Raw genomic sequence first — 24,269 nt, 5'->3', positions numbered from 1 at the left:
TTTGTTATAGTCCCTATAGACTATAGTAGAAGGAACATCTCGGTGAAGTGATCGTAGCTGAGGTCTAACACAACGGGCAACTATATCTATGTGCATCATGTTGTAATTTCACTTTTTGACAAATGTGGTTCCTCCCGTCTATTTTGGAACATACTTTTTTTTGGTAAAATCTATCACCAACGTAGCATATGATATTAGAAGTTTGGATTCACATAATTTATTTATTTATTTTCATAATACTAAATAACTTATGTAAAAAAATTTCAATTTATTGATAATTCTGTCTATATTAGAAAATTATGGGGGAATTGCCACTAATACCACTTTCCTAATACCACTTTTCATTTATACACTAATCAATTATACCACCAGATTTTTAATGGTCAAAATACCATTGTACCCTTAAATAATTAGACCTAAACTACTCTCCTTCTCCCCCACGACATGTGTCTCTCGCCGGAGATATCGGTCAGGTTTCTCTCGCCGGAGGTATCCTCTCCGATCCGATCGGTGACTATGAGATCGCAATTGAATATGCCTCTCATTTCAGGTAACGATGAGTGAGGGACTCGGACTGCTCTCTTCGCCACTAGTGCTTTTGGTCTATAGTAAGCCTTCTTCACACCTTTCATTGTATTGTTGGTTTTGATCTAATGATTTTAATTTTAATTTTCTGCTCTAGAAGAACAAGTTGGAGCACCAGAAATGAGAGAGAGCTCCGATATTAAAGATCTAATCTCCCACGGATACGATTTAATCAACTTACTGAACTCCAAGAACGGATTTGACGTCGTATCGCGCGCAAAGCTTCAACCACTCAAAAGCTCTCCACTTCGCTTGCGATGAGGATTTCAATCAGATTCAGAAATCTATTAAAGGTTAGTTTCTTCACTTGGGTCTCTAGAAAACTTCAAAAGACTGATACTTTACAAGAATCAACAATATAAAAGTGTTCAATTTGTTTTGTTTTGTTTAAAAAAAATGCAGATTGTAAGAAGAAAACAGAGGAAGCTTATTCAGATGAATCAACAGGAGACGATGACATTGAGCGTCTTCAGAAAGAGCTTGATGAAGATATGGAACTAGAAAGCAAGATAAATGACGCGCTTAGATAAGTGTATATACTTTAGTTTCTAGTCCCTTGGTTCAGTGACAAGAAAAGTCTGTGTTCTGTCTGTCTATACAGTTGTTGCTGATGAACTCAAAGACCTGAATGCACAATGGACATTGGTTGATGAAAAGAGGCAATCTTTAAAGAGTAAAGACCGGACGAGTTGAGAGCTGAGTAAGATGCAGTAGCTTCTTCTGAATGTTTGGTAAGATATTGGGCTTCTCAACTCCACTTTTTATCTGCAGGAAGAAGCTTTCTATGTATGCTTGTGTCACAAAGGTTATACCAGAAGCAGACGTTAATGATCCATCAAAGATATTAGGCTGTATCCTTCTATGAATGCTTGTGTCACAAAGGTTATACCAGAAGAAGACGTTAATGATCGATGAAAGATCTCAGGTTGTATCCTTTTTCTTTTCACCATCTCTCTACTTCACGAGTCTCATTCCTTGAGTGTTTTGAATCCTTGATTTAAAGTATTCATTAGATATGGTTTGAGAAGTTCCAATTAGAGACAAATAAGATGACGGCCTATGAGACATGTATAATGGTTTATAAGATGTTTATATTAGTTATAATGGTTTATAAATTATTTGTAAGGAATTATATATAATTTATAAAGGTTTATAAATAATTCTGAAGATTTATAGATCATTTGTAATGGTTTCTAAGTTATTTATAATGGTTTATATACACTCTGGTCTGGATGATCTTGCAGCAGCCTGCAAAGCAATGGAAGGTGTAGGAGAGAGTAAAGAAGGGTCGGGTATGGCTAACGAAGCGGTTTTCTTTTCCAATCTATTCTCGTAATGGGACTGTACTCCTTCGCCAGCCTCATCCCGTCCTCCACCGTCACCTTGTACTTCGGCAACTCGTCCTCCGTGAAAATCCCTTGTCAATGGTCTTCCAACTCGAGCGGAGATCACAGATGCTGCAAATGGCAGAAGGTCAAAATATTTCACCAAAAGTAAATATGATCCTGCTAAATATTTTTTTGTGGAGTTTGAATATTTTTGCAGGGAGAGTTGTGTGATGTTGAACAAAGGCAACTTATTATAAGCATGTATAAATATTTTATAAGCCCTTATAAAACTCTATTCTATAAATCAACTTATTATTATTTATAATAAATTAACTTAGAAATCCTTACAAACCAGTTGAACAAATTGGAAGGCAATTATTTATTTGTCAATGGAGTTTGAATATTTTTGCAGGGAGAGCTGTGTGATGTTGAACAAAGGCAACTTATTATAAGCCTGTATAAATATTTTATAAGCCCCTATAAAACTCTATTCTATAAATCAACTTATTATTATTTATAATAAATTAACTTAGAAATCCTTACAAACGAGTTCATAAACTCTTATAAATTAACTTGTCAATGGTCTTCCAACTCGAGCGGAGATCACAGATGCTGAAAATGGCAGAAGGTCAAAATATTTCACCAAAAGTAAACATGATCCTGCTAAATATTTATTTGTCTATGGAGTTTGAATATTTTTGCAGGGAGAGCTGTGTGATGTTGAACAAAGGCAACTTATTATAAGCCTGTATACATATTTTATAAGCCCTTATAAAACTCTATTCTATAAATCAACTTATTATTATTTATAATAAATTAACTTAGAAATCCTTACAAACCAGTTCATGAACTCTTATAAATTAACTTATAAACTTTTATAATCAAAAACCAGTTTATAAACTCTGATAAATCAGTTTATAATCCCTTATAAGTTAATTTATAAACCATTTATGAATACTTAAAATTAATAATAGTGATTTACTATCAAAATGACTCATTTATGATTTCGCATAATCACCTATTGTTCTACAAAACCACATAAAGCAATTGCTAATCATCAATTCAGGCTACAAGATTGATGCATACACATTTCCAATTATTTATAAACCATTTATAAACACTTATAAATGACTTACAAACCCTTATAAACCTTATAATTTGTTTAAATAATTTTATAAATGAAATAAAGACTTTTATAAATGATATATAGAAAAACTCTTATAATGATTATTTTCAAATTCTTATAAATAAATAGCTGTTATACCAATTATGAAATTAAAAAAAAAAAATATAAACTAATTTTAAAATCGATTCTTTTATAGTTTCTATAAGTTATTTGTTCTTAACCAATTTACAAACACTTAAATAATTATAAACTTTTATTAATGGGTACATTTGTTTATAGGAGTTTATAAATGATACACAAAACCTTCTAAATTCTTACAAAAGACATATCAGTTTATATAAACTTATAAAATTTTATAAATTAATTTATAAGGTCTTATAAACTGATTTATGGTTTACAAGGTGATTTTTGGGGTTTTAAGATAATATATTATTTTTATTAACTAATTTTAGTTTTATAAGTGTTATACACCGATTTATAACCCTTCTGATATTTTTCTAGCAGAATATATATTTTTCTAACAGCTCTAGAAGAGCCTCTAAACCGTTTATATACCTTTTATAAATTCTTATAAAGCCTTTATAATTTATAAACCTTTATAAACGGTTTATAAACTATGAATAAATATTTTTATAAATCTTTATAAGCTTTTATAAATTATATCTTTATAATTGTTTTTATAAATCTTTGTTATAGACCCTTAATTAACATTTTAGAAACCTTTATAAACTTCTACAAATATTTATAAACCTTTATAAAAGGTTATAATCTCTTTATAAGTTCTTATTAATTAACCTTATAAAATGATTTATGAACTCTTATAAAATCATTTTTATATTTATAAAAGATTTTATAAACTCTTATAAACTTTTGTAACTGGCTTTATAAATTCTTATAAATAGATTTATAGACTTTGAAATAGTTTGTTAACTATTATTACTGATTTTTTGAATAACTTTTTGCTTCTTAATATTACCAAAGATATATCCACTTTTGTAATCATAGGTACGTGAAGCAGAACTAGAGACAAGTGTGAAAACCTCTGGAAAGAGTTAGCTATTGCATTTACGTTGAGATTGTTGGTTTTCCATCATAGTATAAGAAACCACATTGAAGTGAAGTGAGCGTCCCTGCTGTTTTGTTGTGTTTTGGATGGCTTGGAAAGGAAACAACATGTGGATTTGTCTGTTTTGTAACAATAAGATCTTATCCGTAATGAAGGTAAAAGTCCCAAATAACTTATCTGTTAGGCTCTCTGTTGCAACCCTGTTATACTATATGTCCAATGTTCTTCACATGCTTCTTTTTAACATGAAAACAAAACATATCTTGATCTTCATCACATGAACCATCAAGAGGATGATTCTAGGAAGAAGAACATACATTTTCTGATTATTTCATAACATTAACCAATCGATAACTTATCTAGAAAAACACACATTATTTATAAAATATTAATCATCATTTTACAAGAAAAAGAAACGCTATGGAAGATGACAAAGTGGTTGATGACAGAACATAGAACATGAGTTTCTAAGGTTACCAATATTGTTTCTGTAATGTGTGTCCCACAAAACGTAAGATACATGAGGGAATTTTGCTTGGTAAAACATAAAACACTGAACTTGGTATAGCAGTTTCACCTGCAGAGAGATTGAAGGACTAGACTAGTTCAACGAGTAAAGGCATAGAACCAAGCACTTGTGTCAACGGTAACAGTAGCATGTGCATGTTCCATTCCTAGTTGACAATGACATGAAGAAAGATTAGTAAATGTCTTTCGACAACCAAAGAGAACATAACAGTATCTTGGTAACACCAAAGAACCACTAAGCATTATTGCTTTGCGAAACAATACTCTGGCCTAACAGTACTATTACACCACATAACTAAGTTTAAAGCTTTTCCTAAGAAAAAAATCATTTCTTTAAGTAACTATCTGAAACCCAACCAGCACATCAAAGTAAGATCATGCCCAACTTTCCTCAGTCCCAACAGAACTATACTGATTCATGATAGGAAAAAAAAGATTAAGTCAAAAGCCTTTTGTCGCTATAAGATCTGAATGTTTTGTTTGATTTGCTTCATTAATAGGCTCCCGAAGTGACGCTGATCGTTATGATTGGAGGCACAATCTCCATTCCTTCAGCTTTCCTTAGTTTAAAAGCCACCTTAAACCCTCAAAACGCAGTACCACATCCATCATCACAAGTTACGATTCACGAGAGGATGCAACGACAACCAGCGAGCTATTCAATCAGCGACGACGATCTCAAATCAGGAGGCTTTCCTCTCTGTCATACAACAGCGGCTAAGCTCCATGAAAACGGCGAAGCTGAATCTCCATGAAAACGGCGAAGCTGAATCTCCATGAATTTGACGACAAAGCTCTATGAAGACGGCAACAGCTAAGCGCGCTGATTGTGAAGCAAGGTTATCTCTTGTACAGAAGTATGAGTCAACATTGTGGAGGTTTGGAATCCCAGAGAACCGGTCGTGTGAGAGAGATACGGCGGATCTCCGGTGACTCCAAAAAAATCGATCGCCAAAAGAGAGAGAGATGAAGAAAACGATGATTGAGAAAAGATAAGAGAAGGATACTATTGTCTTTTGTCCATTAATGAACATGGTATTTATGAAAATGTTCCTAGACTAGTGGTAAAATTGAAAAGTGGTATCAAACAAAGTGTAAAAGTAAAATTTCCCCTTTCATGTCTATATTATTGTTTCATTTTATATTTTTACTAGTTTCAAAATAATTCTTTTTATCATTAACAATAATTTTTATTTTATTCAATTTAAATGCAAAATTAAAAATAAAAATAAAAAATAAAAAATAGAAATAAAAAATTACCAAAAATCAACAGAAAAATTAAAACTTAAAAACCAAAATTCAAAAACTAAAAACTAAAAACTAAAATCTACCCAAAACAATCAGGATATATATAAATACAAGGATTTTTAACATAAAAACACTTCAACTTTGGGCAAAAACACTCAAACAAAGTATTTAACGAAAAAACCATTAAACTAATTTTATTTAATGAATTAAATCATTGCCGGTCATAATTATCAATACTACCGATATATATTTAATTTATGAGTTTTTACATTAAATAAACATAGTTGGAAGTTTTACCATTAAAAAAAAATAAAAAAAAATTATAGCATTATCTAAAAATCAGCAATTTAAAATTTTAAAATTAACATTTTTAAAATTTTCTGTAAGTATATGACTTTAATTTGTTTTTAACATCAACATTTATGTATTCAAAAATGTAAAAAATAAGAAAATATAATAAAAATTATCTAAAATTTACCTGTAATAAAAATTATCTAAAAGTTAAAAATGTAACATACAAGAAAATATAATAAAAATTATATCTTATCTAATATAAATGTAATAATAAACTGAAACGGAGGTTGATCGGAGAGGAGACTCATCGACCAAGAAGAAGGAAACGATGCCTTTGAGTGCGACAATGGTGGGAGCTTTGCTGGGTCTGGGTACCCAGATGTACTCCAACGCTCTCCGCAAGCTCCCTTACATGCGCCGTAAGTCCCACCAATCCCATATTCAACAACCCTCCTTAATTTTTGGTTTTGATTTAATGTGAAAATCTGGTTTATTAGATCCGTGGGAGCATGTGGTGGGTATGGGACTTGGTGCTGTCTTCGCGAACCAGCTTGTGAAATGGGATGTGAAGCTTAAGGAAGATCTCGAGGTCATGCTCAATAAGGCTAGAGCTGCCAACGAGCGCCGTTACTTCGGTATGTTTTGTCTTTGCTGATTCGCTTTGTTTGTTCCATGTGTTGATTCATATATGTTAAACCTTTTTTTGAAGTTTAGTCATGCACTGTTAGATGATTTGAGCAACAGTATGTTCACACACTCTCAATAAGAGTGGAAAGCTTTCGATTGTTTCTTGGGTTCTGGCGTTTGATAGTTGGAGGGAGTCATAGTTGTCTTTTGACACGTGTTATAAAGATCACTTGACTTTTCTGTTTAGTTTCATGACAAAATCACTTGTTGATTTGTGAGGGTGTGGCGGAAAATTGGTGTATCACGTTTCTTGTGCTGTTCGTGATTGAATAAGTTTGCATGCTCATTTTACTTATATGACTTGAAAAATATTCAAACTTTTCTTCTTTTGTTTTTTTGTTGTTGTAATGCAGATGAAGATCGGGATTAATTTTTGAGTGATCTTTTGAAGTCTTCAGAAAGGAAGTATATTCTCCTCTGAAGTTATATCAAGTGCTTGTTTTGTTTGTGATCTTCCCTGTAAAAGTTTTTCTTCTCCTTTTTTTCTCTTTTGCTTCCGCATTAAGCTCTTTCATTCAGTGTTTTTGGTTAATAAACCTAAAAGATTTGTGGTTTCACAATCTGAATCAGTTAAAACTGTTTGTACCTGGCTAATAATTTCGAATGAGAAGCCTTAATTTGTCTGCTCAAAGACGGGAGGAAAAATGAATCAAATGGTTGTTACGTGTTCGTTGCTTTTGTGTTTTGTTTGTTTAGAAGATTTTGTCTAAAGAATCATGTTTGGATTCGTCCAAACAATACCCTAGTTTAAGAATAAATAACATATGTGTTTGGGCTGCATTACTAGAGCCAAAAGATTATAATTAATTGGTAAACTATGCAAAAATGGAAATTCTCCAATACCAGAACTCAGCAGGTTCATCTGGCAATAGAAGTGTAGCATGATGCCGAAGAGAAGAACCATCGCCGGAAAATCCCTCAGACCATATAAGCTTACAGTGGGGATTCACTTACGGTTCGTGCACATGTGCTTCTTCTGTGAGTGAACCAGCAGCTAAAGATAAAAGAATAAACTAAACGTTGAGTGTTTGATGAAGACCTTAGCCAGCAAGTAAACGGAGATCTAAAAATGAGTCAAGCAAATGATAAGTCATCAGTAAAGTGTTTCAATGGAAATGTATGTTGTGTTCTTATGTACATGAGGAGCAGAGTAAGAATGTATGTGTTGCGATGGACCACTGTTACTTCAAAATTGTTCACAAGTCACAACTACATCTTCTTTTTGCTAGACTGGAACATTTAAAAAACTCAGGTTTAGAACTTGGCGCAAGTTGCATGCTAAAAGCAATATGACTTACTAGTAGCGGATACATATATGCAAATGTTCAAGCAAAAACAAGAAATATTTGTGGGACTGCCACTCTATACAAATGCAAATACAGAATTTCAGAAAGAAAAAAAATCAAGATCGCAGTTTCATGTCTCCAAAATCATTAGCAGGCATCACTTTACAGCTTCTTATAACCAGCAGTTCTATTGTTGAAGACATGTAGAAGGCTATCACATGCTTGTCTAGAAGATGGTCTCTCTTGTGGAGAAGTTTTGGTGCACTGAAGTGCAATCTCAAGCACCTTATAAGCTGCTTCTTCTTCAAATGGCATTAACGGCTTAAGCTTTGGATCTATTAGCTTCTCTCTCGTAGAACCGGCCATCTCAAGATGTGTTTCAACCCATTTCACCATACTCATATCTGCGCCAAACACTGACTCAGTTGGCATTTTACCGGACACAATCTCCATCAACACTATCCCCATACTGTAGACATCACTCTTCTCAGTCGCCTTCAATGAGTAAGCATACTCTACACACACATTTCAAAGCATTAGATTTTTAAAAAGTTAATAATGTTCTAAAAATTGGTCTAGGCGTCAAACCGGAAATAAACAAAATGATTTTTAAAAAATCAGTCAAGTCGGTTCAAAATATTGGTCTAGGTGTCCGTCTAATCAAATATTCCCCAGTGCATAATTACCTGTCTATCGATTTTTTGAACATTTGTTATATGCAAAAAGCAAGGAAGATTGAGAAGAAGACAAGTACCTGGAGCAATGTAGCCGTAAGAGCCAGCAAACCATGTATTTGATTCTGTGTTAGTATCATAGTTCTCAGTTAAGACCTTGGCCAGACCAAAATCTCCCAAGTGTGCTTCCATGTTGGAATCAAGGAGCACATTACTGGATTTGATATCACGGTGGAGGATTGGAGGAACACAGTCATGATGAAGATACTCCACTCCTTGAGCCAATCCTACAGCTATTCTCAATCTTGCTTCCCAGTCTAAAACCTTCTTCTTCTTTTCAACCTCAGGTTTCTCATCATGAAACCAATCCCATACACTTCCATTCTCCATATACTCATATATCAACAGATTCAACCCTTCAGACTTACTACTACAGTAACCCATCAGCTTAACAAGATGCCTATGTTTGATTCTCCCAAGGGTCTTCACTTCTCTGCTGAAGCTCTTGTTAGACATGAGATCATCTTTCCATAGAATCTTCTTCACAGCAACGGTCTGACCACTCTCAAGCTCGGCCTTGTAAATCTTCCCAGAGCCTCCTGATCCAATCATGAACTCCTCGCTCAAGTTATGCGTGGCGTCCATGATGTCATCCCACTTGATATCTGACTTTGAAGACGCTCCTGTCCTAAAGAGAGGCTTGTGCGTAGCTTGTGAAGAGGAGGAGCTTGACGACGAGTAAGCAGTGCTTCCATCTCTAACTTTCTTGAAGAAATCATGCCTTTGTTTGAAGAAGAGCGCGATCACAAGTATCATCAAAGCAATGGCTGCCAACGCTGAGATTGCTGAGATTGTAACAACTGATCTTGGACTAAGACCTTGCTGCTGCTTGTTGTCTCTTCCAGATCTATTGCAACGACTAAGAGGACTTCCACAGAGACCTGTGTTGCCTATAAAGGAATCAGCTGGCCATCTTGAGAACTGTTTCTTGAGTTTGCCTCTGAAGTTATTGAAAGAGAGGTTGAGGTACCCCAAGCTCTTCATATCTCCTACAGCTCCAGGAACTTCACCGGTCAGCTGATTATGAGATAGATCAAGAGTCTCTAGCTTTGTCAACGTCCCAATAGTAGAAGGAACATCTCCAGTAAAGTTATTGTAGCTGAGGTCTAAAGCACTTTGAAGATCTTGAAGCTGCCCAATCTCTAAAGGTATCTCTCCTGCTAAGCTGTTTCTTGATAACCGAAGCTCGTATAGCTTACTAAGCTTGCCAATACCTTGAGGAAGCGAACCTGAGAACTGGTTCTTATCTAGGTTAAGTACATTAAGAGCTCCCAAGTTACCAATCTCCTGAGGGATCGACCCATTGAGAAAATTTCCATCAAGAGACAACACAAGCAGCTTTGTGCAGTTGAACAGCTCAGTAGGTAAAGATCCATCAAACTGGTTAGAAGAAAGCTTCAGCTCTCCTAACTGCGAAAGCTTTCCAAGCCATGGAGGTATAGGCCCGGACAAAAAATTGTTGTTGAGATCAATGTGTGTCAGCTTCTTGCACAAGACTAGCTGTAAAGGAATGGTTCCCGTAAGAGAGTTGCTTGAGATATCTAACAAAGACAGCTCGCGGATCTTCCCAAACGTCCAAGGGATTCTTCCTGTGAACTGATTCTTGCCTAGCCTGAGACGGTCGAGATTCGGAGAGTTCCCTAGCTGGAGAGGGATCTCATCTTCAAACTCGTTGTTAGTTACATCGAACGAGAGGAACGAGGTGGAGCCACACAGTGGAAGGATCGTACCGTTGAGCTTGTTGTGAGAGAGGTTGATTCTCGTGAGGTTCTTGAGATTGGTTAGTGAATCCGGAAGGCTTCCTTGGAGAGAGTTGTTGTAAAGCATGAACTGTTCTAACCCCTTTAAGGATCCGAAGGACGGAGGAATCGAACCCGAGAGCTGGTTGTCAGCCAGATCCAAGATTTTGAGCTGGTGGCAGTTACCTAAAGTGGCGGGAAGTCCGCCAACGAACTCGTTCTGCCTCAAGTGAAGCAAGTTAAGCTCCTTTAGGGCTCCTATCGAAGAACGGATCTCTCCTTCGAAATGATTCCCGAAGAGGTCAATCATCTTCAAGCTCGTGCAGTTTCCGATCTCTTTGGGGATCTCACCCGAGAAACGATTCTCGTAGAGAAACAGAACTTCTAGCTTCTTTAGAGCGGTGATTTCGTTAGGTAACGTGCCTTCCAAGTTATTGTGATACAAGACAAGCCACTGTAGGTTGGTGAGGTTTGATATGGAAGGAGATAACTTGCCCTCCAAGGTATTGTTGTGGAGATAAAGATCCGTGAGTTCGGTTAGCTGAAACAGTGACTCAGGTATGGAGCCGGTTAGAGAATTGTTTGACAAGTCAAGCTGTTTAAGCGATTGGCATCTGCTGATCTCCGCGGGAACTTCACCTGAAAGGTGAGTTCCAGACAGAACCAGCTGTTCCAAGCTTGTGTTGTTCGAACATATACTCTTTGGTAAAGAACCAGAGAAGATGTTGTTTGCTAACGCCAAGTCAAGAAGCTGACTCATGTTCCAGAGATCTTCAGGTATCTCTCCGGTGAGGTTATTCGCCGATAAATCAAGCGTTTGGAGATTCTTCAGATTAGTTAAACTCTTGGGGACAGGACCTTGAAGCTTGTTTTCCATCAAGTTAAGGTACTCGAGTTGACTCAGTTCACCGAGTTGACTCGGTATCTCTCCGGAGAGTCCATTGCTCGCGAGGTTGAGTATCTCGAGGTTCCCGAGGCGTCCTAAGTCAGCAGGTATCGTCCCGTTAAGCCTGTTCGCCGCCGCGGCGAACACGGTGAGGTCGGAGCAGTTCGCTAGCTCCGCCGGGATCGGTCCTTCGAGGTTGTTATCTTGAAGTATCAGCGACTGAACTCGAGCGAGTCGACCGAGTTGACTCGGTACGGGGCCCGTGAGTCTGCACGAGGCTAAGGCGAGCATCTGGAGGTTGGCGAGGCTCCCTAGCGTCTCCGGGATGGTTCCGACGAGCTCGTTGTCTCCGATCCTGAGTGAGCGGAGGTTGAGGAGGGAGCCGAGTTGAGGAGGAATCTCGCCGGTGAGCTGGTTGGAGAAGAGGAAGAGAGACTCCAAGGAGGAAAGGTTGGAGAGAGCAGTTGGGATGGGGCCCGCTAGATTGTTGGAAGATAGATCGAGGTGGATTAGGTTGTCGAACCGGCCAAAGGACGGAGAGATCGAACCGGTTAGGCCTAAACCGGAGAGGTTAAGGGCTACGACTCGGAATAAACCGGTATCGTCGCATGTGACGCCGGTCCATGAACAGTAGTTGATGGTGACAGAGTTCCATTGGGGGAGAGGATCGTCTTCTCCTGGATTGGTGACGAAAGATTTCTTCAATTCGAGAAGATTTTGAAGATCGTCGGTTGGACCGGTTTGAGTCGAAATCGAACCGAGTGAAGAACAGAGGATGAACATGACAAGAAGAAGAGTATGAAGAGTCTGCATGGTTTCTTCTTCTTGTTTTTTTTTTTGGTAATCTTCTTCTTCTTGTTTTATTTAGAAAGAAGCTGTATGTAGTTTCTATAGCATTAGTTTGATTCTTGTTGCAGAGATTGAAGGAGAAAGATGATTAGTCATCAGAACGGTGCATAGGGACACACACTCTCTCTCTCTCTCTATGTGTAAATGCTGAGGACAAAAGCTTTGGGAATAAATGTAGAGTTTCTCTCTCTTCTGTTTTTCTCTGGTTACTGTTTTATTGATGTTTAGAGAGAGAAAGAGTTAATGAAGAGACTGGGCAATGTGTAAGAGAGAGAGAGATGGGAAAATGGAATGGGAAGGCTCGTAGATAAATGTTTTGGCTTTTATAAATAGCGGCAAAGGTCAACGATCATATGTGTGTGTACGTGATTGTCCGTGTACAATCAAACTGTGCCTAAAAACTTTGACAAATTAAACATTGGTCTTCTTAGGAACCACAGTCCACACTCCACTGAATATACTATAAAACATGTTCGTACACATTATATTCATATCAAACTTGTAAAATTATAGACTTTCATTATATGCTTCGCTGGTTAATTTTAGTTTTAATTATATCAGATTTTCAATATATGCGTCCAGGTTTTGTTTTAAGCATTATGGCAATTGACCAGAGAAAAGTTGTCTTTATTCAGTTCTCTTTTTTGTTCCTGTTGAAATGCTAAAATCAGATTCATGCATGCTGATCAATTTATTTTCTAATTAAACTCCATACCAAAAGTTGCGATCATATCTCTTTTTGTTTTTTTTTTCTTATGAAAAAGCTGCAGTTAAGTTGAAAATGATTAGGTTTCCAGTCATTCGATTTCACAAGTCATTTCATAGTAACATTTTATCGAGCAAATACATATGATTGCTACTCTGAATATTTAGAGTATCGACTCTACACGATATCTTTTATCTTCCTGTATATTGTTTATATTGTTCTAAGACGCAATCATTTGCTTATATCAAAGACCCGATTTGTGAGAAGTTCATACTTGCTTATTTTTTGCTACTTTTCAAGAAGTTTAGCTGTTTAAGTAATGTTAATGATCAAGTTTTTTTAAAATATGATGATGCATGGCTTTGACCTTGGCCAATGAAAAAGAGTGGTTGAGACAATGACTTGGTTTGAATGATATTTTTTGTATCAGTTTTGCTTTGGTTTAGTGTGTTAGCTTCTCATCACGTCAACCATTTCACGATAAAGAGAGCAGTTGTGTTTCCATTTTTATCTATATATGTTTATGAATGTACATTAATATACGTCATTATATAAATATGCCTTGAATATCCTTACCGAGTCAAATAAAAAAGTTATCATCACATGCAACATATCAAACTAGGCTTGATATTTGGTGATGTTTCCCAATTTAATTTCATCGACGTAAAGAACAAACTCGTGAACTTATACAAACAACTGAAACAAGTACGTGTTCTTACTATATTTCATCCCATTGCCGTAAAAAATTATATAATAATTAGGGTTAGTTGTAGATATATAGTACGGTTGTCTTTCGGAATCTAGCTTAAATTTAAATCACTCCTATAGTGCTATGTCCCATCTAGTTATAAATAAAAAATGGAATAACACATCAAGAACTATATGTCATTATCAAATGTAGTTATTATATATAACTTTGGTTGACCGTGATAATGCAAGATCGGATCAAGTTTACGTACAACAACTTGTTCTATAATTGAAAATGGGGAAACAATTACAATTAAATTGTGAGTATTCTATTCAACTTGATTCTAAATCCAAAAGGATGAGACAAAGGAATTATCTTCGATCCACCAAAAAGGTCAAGATTCATAATTTTATATATTTTCTATTGTTTGGTTGTCTATATATACTTAATTTGATCTTAAATTCAAAGTGATATATTTTGTAATTTCATTATGCTCGTTCAGAATTGTGATTAGTTTACTTCAAGAACAAGATATTCAAAATAGTATAAGATATAATAAGATAAGATAAATTAAATTAAATGATTAACAACCATGTTAGTCAATGTATCACATACGTAGCCAAATATATGATATGAGTTGCTTATTGTTCTGTATAACCAGGGGTAGGTTCGTTTGGTTGGGACCGTAAAATTTTCTTGTAAAGAGTAATTACGAAACAAAGAGTAAAAGAAAAGCAACATGATTTAATTGATTAGTCTAATCACAAGGTTAATTAAGCGAAATAAGTAAATAGTCCATTCAAATCGAGACTAATTATCATGCCACTTTGACCACATACTTTTTTTAACTAGCAACATTGAACTTGAATGATAGCGTAAGGGACACAACTGCCCTAAAACATTTGAGACTAATTACGCAGGACTAGTCTCAAATGTTGAAAATGAATACACCACTGGAAAAAAATGGAATTAATCAGCCAATCATTAAAGTTTAATTTGAGTTTTAGACTAGTCCCACCAAATGGTTTTTATTTGTAACTAACCATTTCTAGATCAGAAAAAGCCAACAGATTGTTCCAAAACGTTTGTTGGCTAATCAAACCCATTAGCAAGACAGCCCATAAAGAAAAGAGATATGACTCGTACACTAAATATTGAGATTAAAACAATCTAACACAATTACTCTTAACTGATCCATGCAGATGTGTTAAATTGTTATACTAAACAAAAACAGAACCTTCCAGTTTCATCGTGCAGTGGGGACCAAGTATTTCAGCTCTAAACCCAAAAGACAAAGACCGTTCTTGATAGATATCAAGTGGCTTGATGATCTTTCCAGTGAACATTTTCCTGTGCATTACTTAACCGTTGTCACAAATGTTGTCCTTGCTTCTGACATCGAATCTGTAGAAACACAAGAGGGAAAGCTATAAAAGTATAATGTTTTAATCTTTATGGGACTATTATTTTCAGTAACAACAAGCTTTCATAGCTCAGTTGGTTAGAGCACCCGTTTAGTAAGCGGGAGGTCTTGAGTTCAACTCACAATGAAAGCACATTCCATTATTTTATTTTGCCTTTTCTTGTTATATAGCAGAACATAGCCCTCATCTTTCTATCATATAGAAAAGACCTTACTATTTCAAATTCTTAAAACTTAATCAACAAACAAGCTTTCATAGCTCAGTTGGTTAGAGCACCCGTTTAGTAAGCGGGAGGTCTTGAGTTCAACTCTCAATGAAAGCACAACTTCTATTCTACCTTTTGTTTCTTTTCTCACAAATATGTCCCCAAACTTTGATATCTTAAATAGACATTTCTCTATCTCACTCTTTTATTTTTACAAGGTATATCATATATATATACAGTGAGTGATCTCAGACAATTTCTTTGTGAATCTGTTCCTGAAATAATACAACTACAGGACAGGTTTGGCTCCTTTGGTCATAGTATAATATTAGGCTGTAGAGTTGTGTGTGAACGGCTCAGCTTCTGATGGAACTTCACGAGCTCTTTGGCTCTCAAGTGGCATATACTGTGACATTATCGTCATAATCTCTGAATCCATGTAAGACTGTATGATAAAAACCGCAAAGAAAGAAAAAAATTAGTTAAGTATATATAATCATTAAACCATTGAACTCAAAAATGGTTTTGTGGAATCAAGAAAAGTACCCTGAACCGGTATTTGTAGAATAGATAACCAGCTAAACCCGCTACTGCGACGATTGCTAGTATCAAGAGTGTGAGCCACCATGCTGTTTTGGATCCATTTCTCTCTGAAATTATATAATGGCTTAGAAAAATGTAAATGATCTGAAATTTGAGTCATGAATGAAATAAATTTTACCTATACAAATATCTTGATCGGATATGTAAAGGCGATCACCAGAACAACTACAGCTGTGTCCTCCCCATGTGTTCTTGCATTTGCAGCCGCTGCATTGACACACCAAACCCTCTTTACATTCATTGATATCTGCAACAGAGCCAAATCAAAACACAATAATTACAGAACTGGTTAATGAAAAATAGACAAAGATTCAGGACAAGATTCTTGAGAAGCCTTACCTTCACAGGTGAGTCCATCGCCTTTAAAACCTGGAGGACATTTGCAGCCAGTAGACATAGAGTCCTGATTGTTCATAAGTAGTAGTTTGTAAATAAATATCAAAGAGATGATATGAGTTAAAACAAGAACACACTGAAAGGATTTGTAACAAGAGAATCACTAAACTGAGCAAGCAGAGAATGTTGCTCCATTTCTTGTATCAGACCAGCAACCTCCATTGTTAATAGTACACCTCGCAGGCCCATACGCTGAAAAATTCAATCACAATACAGAGATTCAATCAAAATTCAAGAAACTGGTCTCAACATTTGAGTGTTATGCTTTCAAAAAAGAAACATTCGAGTGTTATGTGTGTGAAGTGTGAACAACTTACGTGTACATGAAGTGTACCCGTCTCCTTTGTACTGAACGCCTTTTACAATGGGACACTCGCAGATTCTTCCTCTAAAAGTGTCCTGTTCAAAATAAAACTCAAGACATTATTAGGACTTTGAAAAGAATCATTTCAAATCTAATTGATACATATACATATGAGATGTTATGCTTGGTCTACAACATACTTTACAGGCAGTCATATTTGCTCTTGTATCTTGCCAGCAACCACCATTATTTTCAAGACATTCATTAGTCTCTAAACCTGTGTTTAAGCAAATGGGAGGATCTGATGTCTCGTTGAATCCTGCGCATATCGCCTTCAGAACAGCGGTTCTCTCCAATCTCCCTTCACAAGCACAAACAATAACAACAGAAACTTCAATATCTACAGAACTTTTAGTATCTTGAAAATTAAATAATCAAATCCAAACCTCGATATTGGGCGTTATTGATGACTAATGTTGGCAATATAGTAACATCTCCTCGCTCTCCGCGACCAAGCTTGATGATATTACATCCAATACAGTTAGTAAAATGTATCCAACCAACAAGTAAAAAAGCAACAAGACCAACCTGAACTACTTGCTCCATTTTCAGAACTTCGTTGTCGGTATCAGCCTCAGGATCACCCATGCATTTCTTGACCTTCTCAATGGGTAAATCTGAGAGAATTCTTGAAAATTCATAAAACCATAACAAAATAAAAAAAATGTTTTATATTTAAACAACTCTTACTCAGAGATTTGATGACATTTTCAGCACACTCTATGCTATACTTCTTCTCCTTCATTGAACACCTAGCGTGAAAATCAGTAACATAATCCCACCAAACCCAAGACCGGCTACTCTCATTAGCAACTCTATGCACACAAAGCTGTCTCAGATTCTCAAACACAACATCTTTCCCTTCATACCCTTCTCTGAAATTCTTCTCAGGGTCAGGAGCACAGTACCTCCCATGGTTTATACACTGAGACTTACACTGCGGACTGTTCACAAACTGAAAAGGACAAAACCATGTGATGTAATGCGGCGTAAACGCCGTGAAACCTCCCTTTTCGAGTATCTGAGCATGACCCTTGAAGTTCTTGACGAAATCCATCTGCTCATCGCACCGTGCACCGCACTCGTCGTTGCTGTTAGTCCACAGCTCGTACTCTACTCTCTGATCAGGATGAGGAACAGATTCTCTCCAGTCTAGCTTCAAGACTATGTTTTTGCCTTTCTTGAACCCTTCTCTTAAGCTGTCTCCGAATGATTTATCGATTAGAACCGATGGGATTGTTAGCTTCTCTATAAACCCGTCCGCGTCTCTGCTCTCTTCTGGTGAGTCCATTGTTAGCAACGGCTCGTCTTTGTTGTCTGCGACGAGAACTGCCGCAGCTCCTGCTTGCTGCGCGTTCCATGCCTTTAAGGCAAAGTAACAACCTAAAGAAACAGAGCATCAAAAACAGAGGAATTTAAAAACAGAACGAATCACATGGACACTTGAGAGCTTAAAGTTTAAATCTTTCACGTCCTATTGGCTTCTCAAGTTAACATGAGAGACTAAAGTTTAGATTTTTACACTCAAATCTAAATTTTCAGACATGATTTTTTGTAGTTTATTCAAAAAGACAGAACACATGTTTTAAACTTTAAAGATGTTTTTTTGTTGTTGTTGTTGTGTTGTTACCTCCACGATCGAGAAGGAGAATAGTGGGCCGAGGAAACTTGGGCTTGAAGGTTTTACCAAAAGCAGAGCAACCGTCGGTTTTACTATCCGGGTAAACCACTGCTCCGATTAGAAACCCGCCGTAGTCGGGTAACCCGAAGTTGGCGATCGACCCGTCGTGCTTCGACCTCATCTCCTCCGGGTTTAGAACCCTTATGCTCTCTTTCTCCACCACGAACCTCGCGTCAACGACCACCATGGCGATAGCGATGATGGTCAACGCCGCGAGGAGAGAGGTCAACGCTCTCCCGTTGACTGAACTCATGTCTGAATACACTGATTGGATTACACGATGGGTTTTGGTAGATGGATCTACCTTACTGGTGTGTTTCTCGGATTGTTTCCCGGGAAAAATGAAAGAGAGAGAGACAAATCAAAAACAGAGGAAAAGAGATATAACTGAAGCTTTTTTGAGTTAACTGTTTCTAATTGGAGCTGGTAGAATATTATGATGGTATATATAAATACAAATGAAAAACATATATTTTTGAGAAAATGGAAAAGAATTGGAAGATGTTTAGACTTGTTTTTATATGTTTTTTATAAAGTAGGAGACTCGATCAAAGCCTTGACTTTTGCAATAAACATGGTGTGTCACGGCAGACAATAATATTCTTTTGAGTTTAAAAAAAGTTTGTAGAAGAAAAACAATTCAATTATAACCTTTTACTTGTCAACAAAAAGTGTCCATGAATGTAATCAACTCAAATTTATATCATTATACTATTCCATTATGACGTAATATAACCTAAATTATTATCTATCTCTTTCGCCTAATGAATTTTCGTACAACGAAAATAATTAAATAACTATATTATTGTTTTTAATTAAGTCAATTGAAAAGCTGATTAAACAAATAGCAGACTTGGTCCAGGTAACTGGTCAAATAAACAGAAACATTGACTCCAAATGGGCTGGATTTCAATTAGACCATGCACAACGGGAGTACACGACGAAGCCTTAGCACGAAAACTTAGGTAAAACCAAATATAATAATATTACTTAGGTTAATCGACGTAAGGATTGGTCCGTGGCTAAGGTTTTTAAGAGATTGATCCTTAGCAACGTGTCAACTTCTGAGTGGGACGGGGTCGGTTTGATTTTGGGTTTGGTTAAAAAAAAATGGTCATTCTCGACGGAGACCGAAAAAAAAGGAGAGCTCGAGGAAAGGCAATATTTGCCGTTTGAAATCGATCGTCTTCACGAAGGTAAATCGAAGCGTAAATCTGTATTTTTGATCTTTTTAGCTTAGTTTTCATGTAGATTCGTCTCATTTTAGTGTTTCGGGGATGCGTTTGAATCGATTTGGGTTTCGATTGAAATTAGGGTTTAGAAAAAATTTGGGGTTAAATCGATTTGGGATTTATATCCAGTATGGGGGTTTGTATAAAGGGTTTTGACATGATTTTGGTTTCAATCTAAAGCGGATTTGTATCTTATTTCTTAAACGGTTTCGAAATGAAATATGTTTTCAACGGAAGAGGATTTTCTCTTTTTTCTCAAGGGTTTCTCAACCTTTTAGGTTTCATATGTGTTCGCTTTCTTTGGGTTGGTAATATTTTAAATTCCACAAGATCCTTGAGCTTTTTTTGATTTCGTTGCTCTAACTATGTCGTTTTAAATTCCAAAAGTTATTTTTGTATTTAACTCTGTTTGTTAATCATTTGTCTCAGGTTAACCAAATGGGACAAGATTACAGCTATTCTCAGCCTTCTTCATCATCAAACTCTATAGACATGAGCTCCCTTCTTGAAGCTGAAGCTAAGATGTACGCGGATGAAGCTGAGAGTCCCTACTGCAACGCAGAGCCGGATCAGTTCGCACCTCAACCAGAGGCTGATGATGGCATCCCTACGGCTTGCTACTGTGGTGTTCAGCCTGTTGTGAAATGCTCTTACACACCTAAGGATCCATACCGAAGATACTTCTCGTGCCCCAATGTCGATGATGGGGGCTGCCACATATGGAAATGGTGGGATGTGGCTTTAACGGAGGAGCTCAATGAGGTTCAGAGACATGTCAGACAGCTCAAGGATCAAGCTTTTGAGTGTGACCAGAAGCTGCTTAAGCTACAGAAGACGGTGTGTGAGGTGAAGAAGAAATCAGAGAATACAAATGTGGTTGCATTGGCAGTTTGTGTAATGGTGCCCGCAATAGTATTCATAGGTTTGGCTGCTATGTACCTGAGTGGTAAGTATCTCTCTTGTGCTATTTGCTTGTTTCTTCATGACATTTTTTTAAAACTGTTGACTGTTTGATTTAATGTTTATGCAGGAAGAGCTTCCAGGAAGTAAACTAGATCAACTAGTAAAGCTCAAGAGTGTCTGTAGAATTAAGGTACGATTCCTACTCTCTTTTGTATTGATTGTCCCTGCGCATCAACTAGTAAAGTTCATTGCTTTAAAATATTACTGTTAGTATTGATTGTCCCTGCGCATAAATGCAATTTGTTTCGTTTCTACCTTCCTACCGCCTCTGATATGATTGTTTTAAATGTTTTAGTACTTTGCAAATGGGTGTTAGTTTGAATTGATTGTTTTAAATGTTTTACGCCTTCTACCTTACTAACTGCTCGTTTTTATTGGCCTTAAATGCAATTAGTTTAGCTCAATGTTTAAACTCGTCTACTTAAGTCTCTCTGTTGCTATTAGAGTGACATATACCGATATTTCAAATGGAAAATAATACACCTTATATGAATCTACAATTTAGTCAAACTCAGACTCCCGTGGACCTTGATTCACCCGAACCTTTATGGTTCGGTAGCCAAGGTCCTAGGGAGTCTGTTGTCCCTCCTGTAGTCGAGCCTGTAGTCGAGTCTGGTGGTGAGTCTGGTCTGAGGAGGAAGTGGTCTCCGATGGAGGATAAGATCCTTATTGGTGCTTGGCTTAACACCAGTAAGGATCCTATCATCAGCAATGAGCAGAAAGCTGGTTCTTTCTGGAGGCGGATTGTAGATTACTACAATGCAAGTCCGCAGCTGGTTGGGACCGTACCGAGAGAGCTAGGTTCCTGAAAGCAGAGGTGGGGGAGGATCAACACAGATGTATCCAAGTTTACAGGATGCTATGATGCGGCTTTGAGGGAGCAGAGAAGTGGCCAAAATGACGATGATGTGATGAAGGCGGCGTTGGAAATTTTCTTCAAAACTACCGAGTCCAAGTTCAGCATGGATCACTGCTGGAGGGAGCTGAGGCATGACCAAAAGTGGTGCTCTGTCTACGGGCCAAAGGAGGATGGAAAGGAAAAGCGTAAACAAGTGATTGATGTTGATAGAGAAGAAGAGGAAGCCGGCGAACCAGAAGGTCGACCTCCCGGGGTTAAGGCTGCCAAAGCTGGCATCAAGAAGAAGAAAAGTGGTAGAGAGGAGGAGCTGGGGAAGCTTCAGGGGGTTTTAGAAGTCAAAGAAAAATTGTCTAGAGCTAAGATTCTAGATCGTTTACTCGCGAAGAAGGAGCCTTTAACTGAGATGGAAACAAATCTAAAAATGAAACTAATGTCTGAAATGCTTTGATGTATTAATGTTGGTTAGAGGTAATGTCTAAAAATGAAACTATAATGCATTTTAACTTTACTAACCTTTTTCTTATTTGATGTGTCAGGTTTATCTAAGTAGGCATGTGAAGGAAGTCACGGGTTGGAGTCACGGGTTGGAGTCACGGGTGGAAGTTACGGGTTCTTATCCCTCACCTAATGTACTATAAGTAGAACGCAATGTAGTCTTTAACTTTCTATCTCGGAGAGGTGTTTTCCTTTAGCCTCTAAACTTGTTTCATGTTGTTCAAAACTTGTGTTTCTCGGTAAGGTTGTAATATTTAGCCACGACTGAACTTGTATTCGGATCCTACTACAAGAACTACTTCTGTTTAGGTAATGAACTTTTTATGTATGAAATGCTTGGTGTCCTCTTGTTCTTACGTTTAACTCATTGATGTTGTGTTGAACTCACTAAAATTTAAGAGTTTAGCTCATCAACTTGTTTGAATTAAGCAACTTGAGTAAAAACATGGCTTAATATTTCAAGGAAGGCAGGACTTCTCTATTCTCGGTGACATCAAGACGGAGAAACATATCACAAGGTTAGCAAAAGACCAAACATATCACAAGGTTAGCAATAACATGGCTTAATAGAATTTAAGATGAATATAAATGATAAATTAGATGATTAGAAAATGATAAATTAGATGATTAGAAATTGGGATTTTATGGAATAATACCATATATGTTTCAAAATTTTAACATCTATAACCAAAAAATTTTTTGGTAATAAGATGATTTGAAAATGATAAATTAGATGATTAGAAATTGGGATTTTATGAAATAATACCATATATGTTTAAAATTTTAACATCTATAACCTTAAAAAAAATTGGTAATAAGATGATTGGAAAATGGGAAATAAGATGTTTTTTAAATGATATAAAAAACTAAACTTAATATTTTATTTTTAAAAGGAGGGAAACCTAAAATGTCGTCATCATCATCATCCGATGAAATCGATGAAAGATTGGACGAGGTTCTCGATGAAATCGTCGAGGATGCATATAATGACATAGTGGAGGCCCAACCGAATATGCAAAACACACGGGGTTATATTGAACGAGACCGTGAAGGGGGACACACCCGTTTAGTTAATGACTACTTCAGAGAGAATGCGACATACTCGGCACAATTCAGACGACGTTTCCGCATGAATAAGGGTTTATTCATGCGTATTGTCCTTGCCCTCCAGGAGAACTTTGTATTCTTTCAACAAAGACCAGATGCAACCGGGAGGTTAGGTCATTCTCCGCTACAAAAATGTACGGCGGCTATTCGACTGCTTGCTTATGGTACTGGAGCTGACACGGTTGATGAATATCTCCGACTAGCTGAGACCTCAGCACTTTTGTGTTTACATAATTTCACTGACGGAATTATACAGTTATTCGGAGACGAGTATCTACGACCACCCACACCGGATGATCTTCAACGACTACTCGACATTGGAGAGAAACGAGGGTTTCCTGGGATGATCGGGAGCATTGACTGTATGCATTGGGAGTGGAAAAATTGCCCGACCGCTTGGAAAGGACAGTACGCCTGTGGATCAGGAAAACCGACAATTGTCTTAGAGGCTGTCGCTTCCCAAGATCTTTGGATCTGGCACGCGTTTTTTGGACCTCCAGGTACCTTAAACGATATTAATGTCCTCGATCGATCTCCTCTTTTTGATGACATTTTAGAAGGTCGAGCTCCGCGGGTAAAGTACATGGTCAACGGACACATGTATAAGTTGGCGTACTACCTCACAGACGGTATATATCCAAAATGGTCAACCTTTATCCAATCCATCTCACTCCCTCAATCACCAAAACAAGAGTTATTTGCTAAACATCAAGAAGCAACCCGAAAAGATGTGGAGCGGGCTTTTGGAGTATTACAAGCGCGATTTGCGATTGTGAGAAACCCGGCTCTTACGTTGGACAAAGCAAAGATAGGGAAGATTATGAGAGCGTGTATCATACTACACAACATGATAGTCGAAGATGAACGGGATGGATACATTCGTTATGATATATCTGAATTTGAAGAAGGTGACGTCATGAGAAGTTCACAGGTGGAAACCGAGATTCCTACAATTCTCAATAATATTTTTCCCAGTCGGAATGATGTTCGAGATAGGAGAATACATGACCATCTGAAAAATGATTTAGTCGAGCATATTTAGAACAAATTTGGTGACGAGGATTAAAAATCCTTCTATCTTTATGTTTAATTATTGTATTTTTAAAAAATTCCTTGATTATGTTTAATTATTGTATCTTAATGTTTAATTAATGTATCTTTATGTTTAATTAGTGTTTCTTGATTTCTTT

At 36.8% G+C, this 24,269-nt stretch overlaps 6 protein-coding genes, 1 long non-coding RNA gene and 2 other non-coding genes across 14 annotated transcripts; 7 read left to right on the top strand and 2 right to left on the bottom strand.

The window, feature by feature from the left end:
• Nucleotides 1–283: 283 nt before the first annotated feature.
• Nucleotides 284–4,334, top strand: LOC111206712. Of its 6 annotated transcripts, none has more exons than XR_007317240.1 (5): nt 284–608; nt 683–878; nt 988–1,513; nt 1,599–1,653; nt 1,830–4,334. It is a non-coding gene; the product is annotated as an uncharacterized LOC111206712 (long non-coding RNA). The 6 variants fall into 6 exon arrangements; XR_007317242.1 differs by lacking the exon at nt 1,599–1,653 and having other exon boundaries at nt 285–608; nt 988–1,285; nt 1,357–1,510; XR_007317241.1 differs by having other exon boundaries at nt 1,599–4,334.
• Nucleotides 4,335–6,450: 2,116 nt separating this feature from the next.
• LOC106413855 lies at nt 6,451–7,538 on the top strand. Its single transcript, XM_013854594.3, has 3 exons — nt 6,451–6,594; nt 6,673–6,810; nt 7,216–7,538. Exons 1-3 carry the CDS (start codon nt 6,504–6,506, stop codon nt 7,230–7,232), a joined length of 246 nt encoding a protein of 81 aa, XP_013710048.1. The 5' UTR covers nt 6,451–6,503; the 3' UTR covers nt 7,233–7,538.
• Nucleotides 7,539–8,098: 560 nt separating this feature from the next.
• LOC106365941 (LRR receptor-like serine/threonine-protein kinase GSO1) lies at nt 8,099–15,268 on the bottom strand. The gene is made up of 2 exons (XM_013805465.3): nt 8,903–15,268; nt 8,099–8,663 (listed from the first exon to the last, which is right to left on the bottom strand). Exons 1-2 carry the CDS (start codon nt 12,318–12,320, stop codon nt 8,311–8,313), a joined length of 3,771 nt encoding a protein of 1,256 aa, XP_013660919.2. The 5' UTR covers nt 12,321–15,268; the 3' UTR covers nt 8,099–8,310.
• Nucleotides 15,233–15,306, top strand: TRNAT-AGU. Its single transcript has one exon. It is a non-coding gene; the product is annotated as a tRNA-Thr (tRNA).
• A 116-nt stretch (nt 15,307–15,422) lies between these two features.
• Nucleotides 15,423–15,496, top strand: TRNAT-AGU. Its single transcript has one exon. It is a non-coding gene; the product is annotated as a tRNA-Thr (tRNA).
• LOC106438041 (vacuolar-sorting receptor 7) lies at nt 15,485–18,867 on the bottom strand. The gene is made up of 11 exons (XM_013879082.3): nt 18,373–18,867; nt 17,433–18,125; nt 17,271–17,359; nt 17,129–17,198; nt 16,883–17,043; nt 16,696–16,777; nt 16,488–16,570; nt 16,322–16,385; nt 16,101–16,229; nt 15,926–16,029; nt 15,485–15,824 (listed from the first exon to the last, which is right to left on the bottom strand). The coding sequence occupies exons 1-11, from the start codon at nt 18,674–18,676 to the stop codon at nt 15,708–15,710; spliced, it is 1,896 nt and encodes a 631-aa protein (XP_013734536.2). The 5' UTR covers nt 18,677–18,867; the 3' UTR covers nt 15,485–15,707.
• A 103-nt stretch (nt 18,868–18,970) lies between these two features.
• Nucleotides 18,971–20,669, top strand: LOC106438050. The gene has a single exon (XM_048735441.1). The coding sequence runs from the start codon at nt 20,094–20,096 to the stop codon at nt 20,667–20,669; it is 576 nt and encodes a 191-aa protein (XP_048591398.1). The 5' UTR covers nt 18,971–20,093.
• Nucleotides 20,670–21,106: 437 nt separating this feature from the next.
• LOC125576086 (glutathione S-transferase T3-like) lies at nt 21,107–21,925 on the top strand. The gene is made up of 2 exons (XM_048735436.1): nt 21,107–21,419; nt 21,474–21,925. The coding sequence occupies exons 1-2, from the start codon at nt 21,107–21,109 to the stop codon at nt 21,923–21,925; spliced, it is 765 nt and encodes a 254-aa protein (XP_048591393.1).
• A 954-nt stretch (nt 21,926–22,879) lies between these two features.
• LOC125576084 lies at nt 22,880–24,121 on the top strand. Its single transcript, XM_048735433.1, has 2 exons — nt 22,880–23,441; nt 23,580–24,121. Exons 1-2 carry the CDS (start codon nt 22,880–22,882, stop codon nt 24,119–24,121), a joined length of 1,104 nt encoding a protein of 367 aa, XP_048591390.1.
• The last annotated feature ends 148 nt before the right edge of the window (nt 24,122–24,269 follow it).

The sequence above is a fragment of the Brassica napus genome, chromosome A1, assembly GCF_020379485.1.
Source record: "Brassica napus cultivar Da-Ae chromosome A1, Da-Ae, whole genome shotgun sequence".
NCBI classification, from domain to species: domain Eukaryota; kingdom Viridiplantae; phylum Streptophyta; class Magnoliopsida; order Brassicales; family Brassicaceae; genus Brassica; species Brassica napus.
Note: the sequence above shows the minus strand (reverse complement) of the source record. Positions and strands in the feature narration are given on the sequence as shown.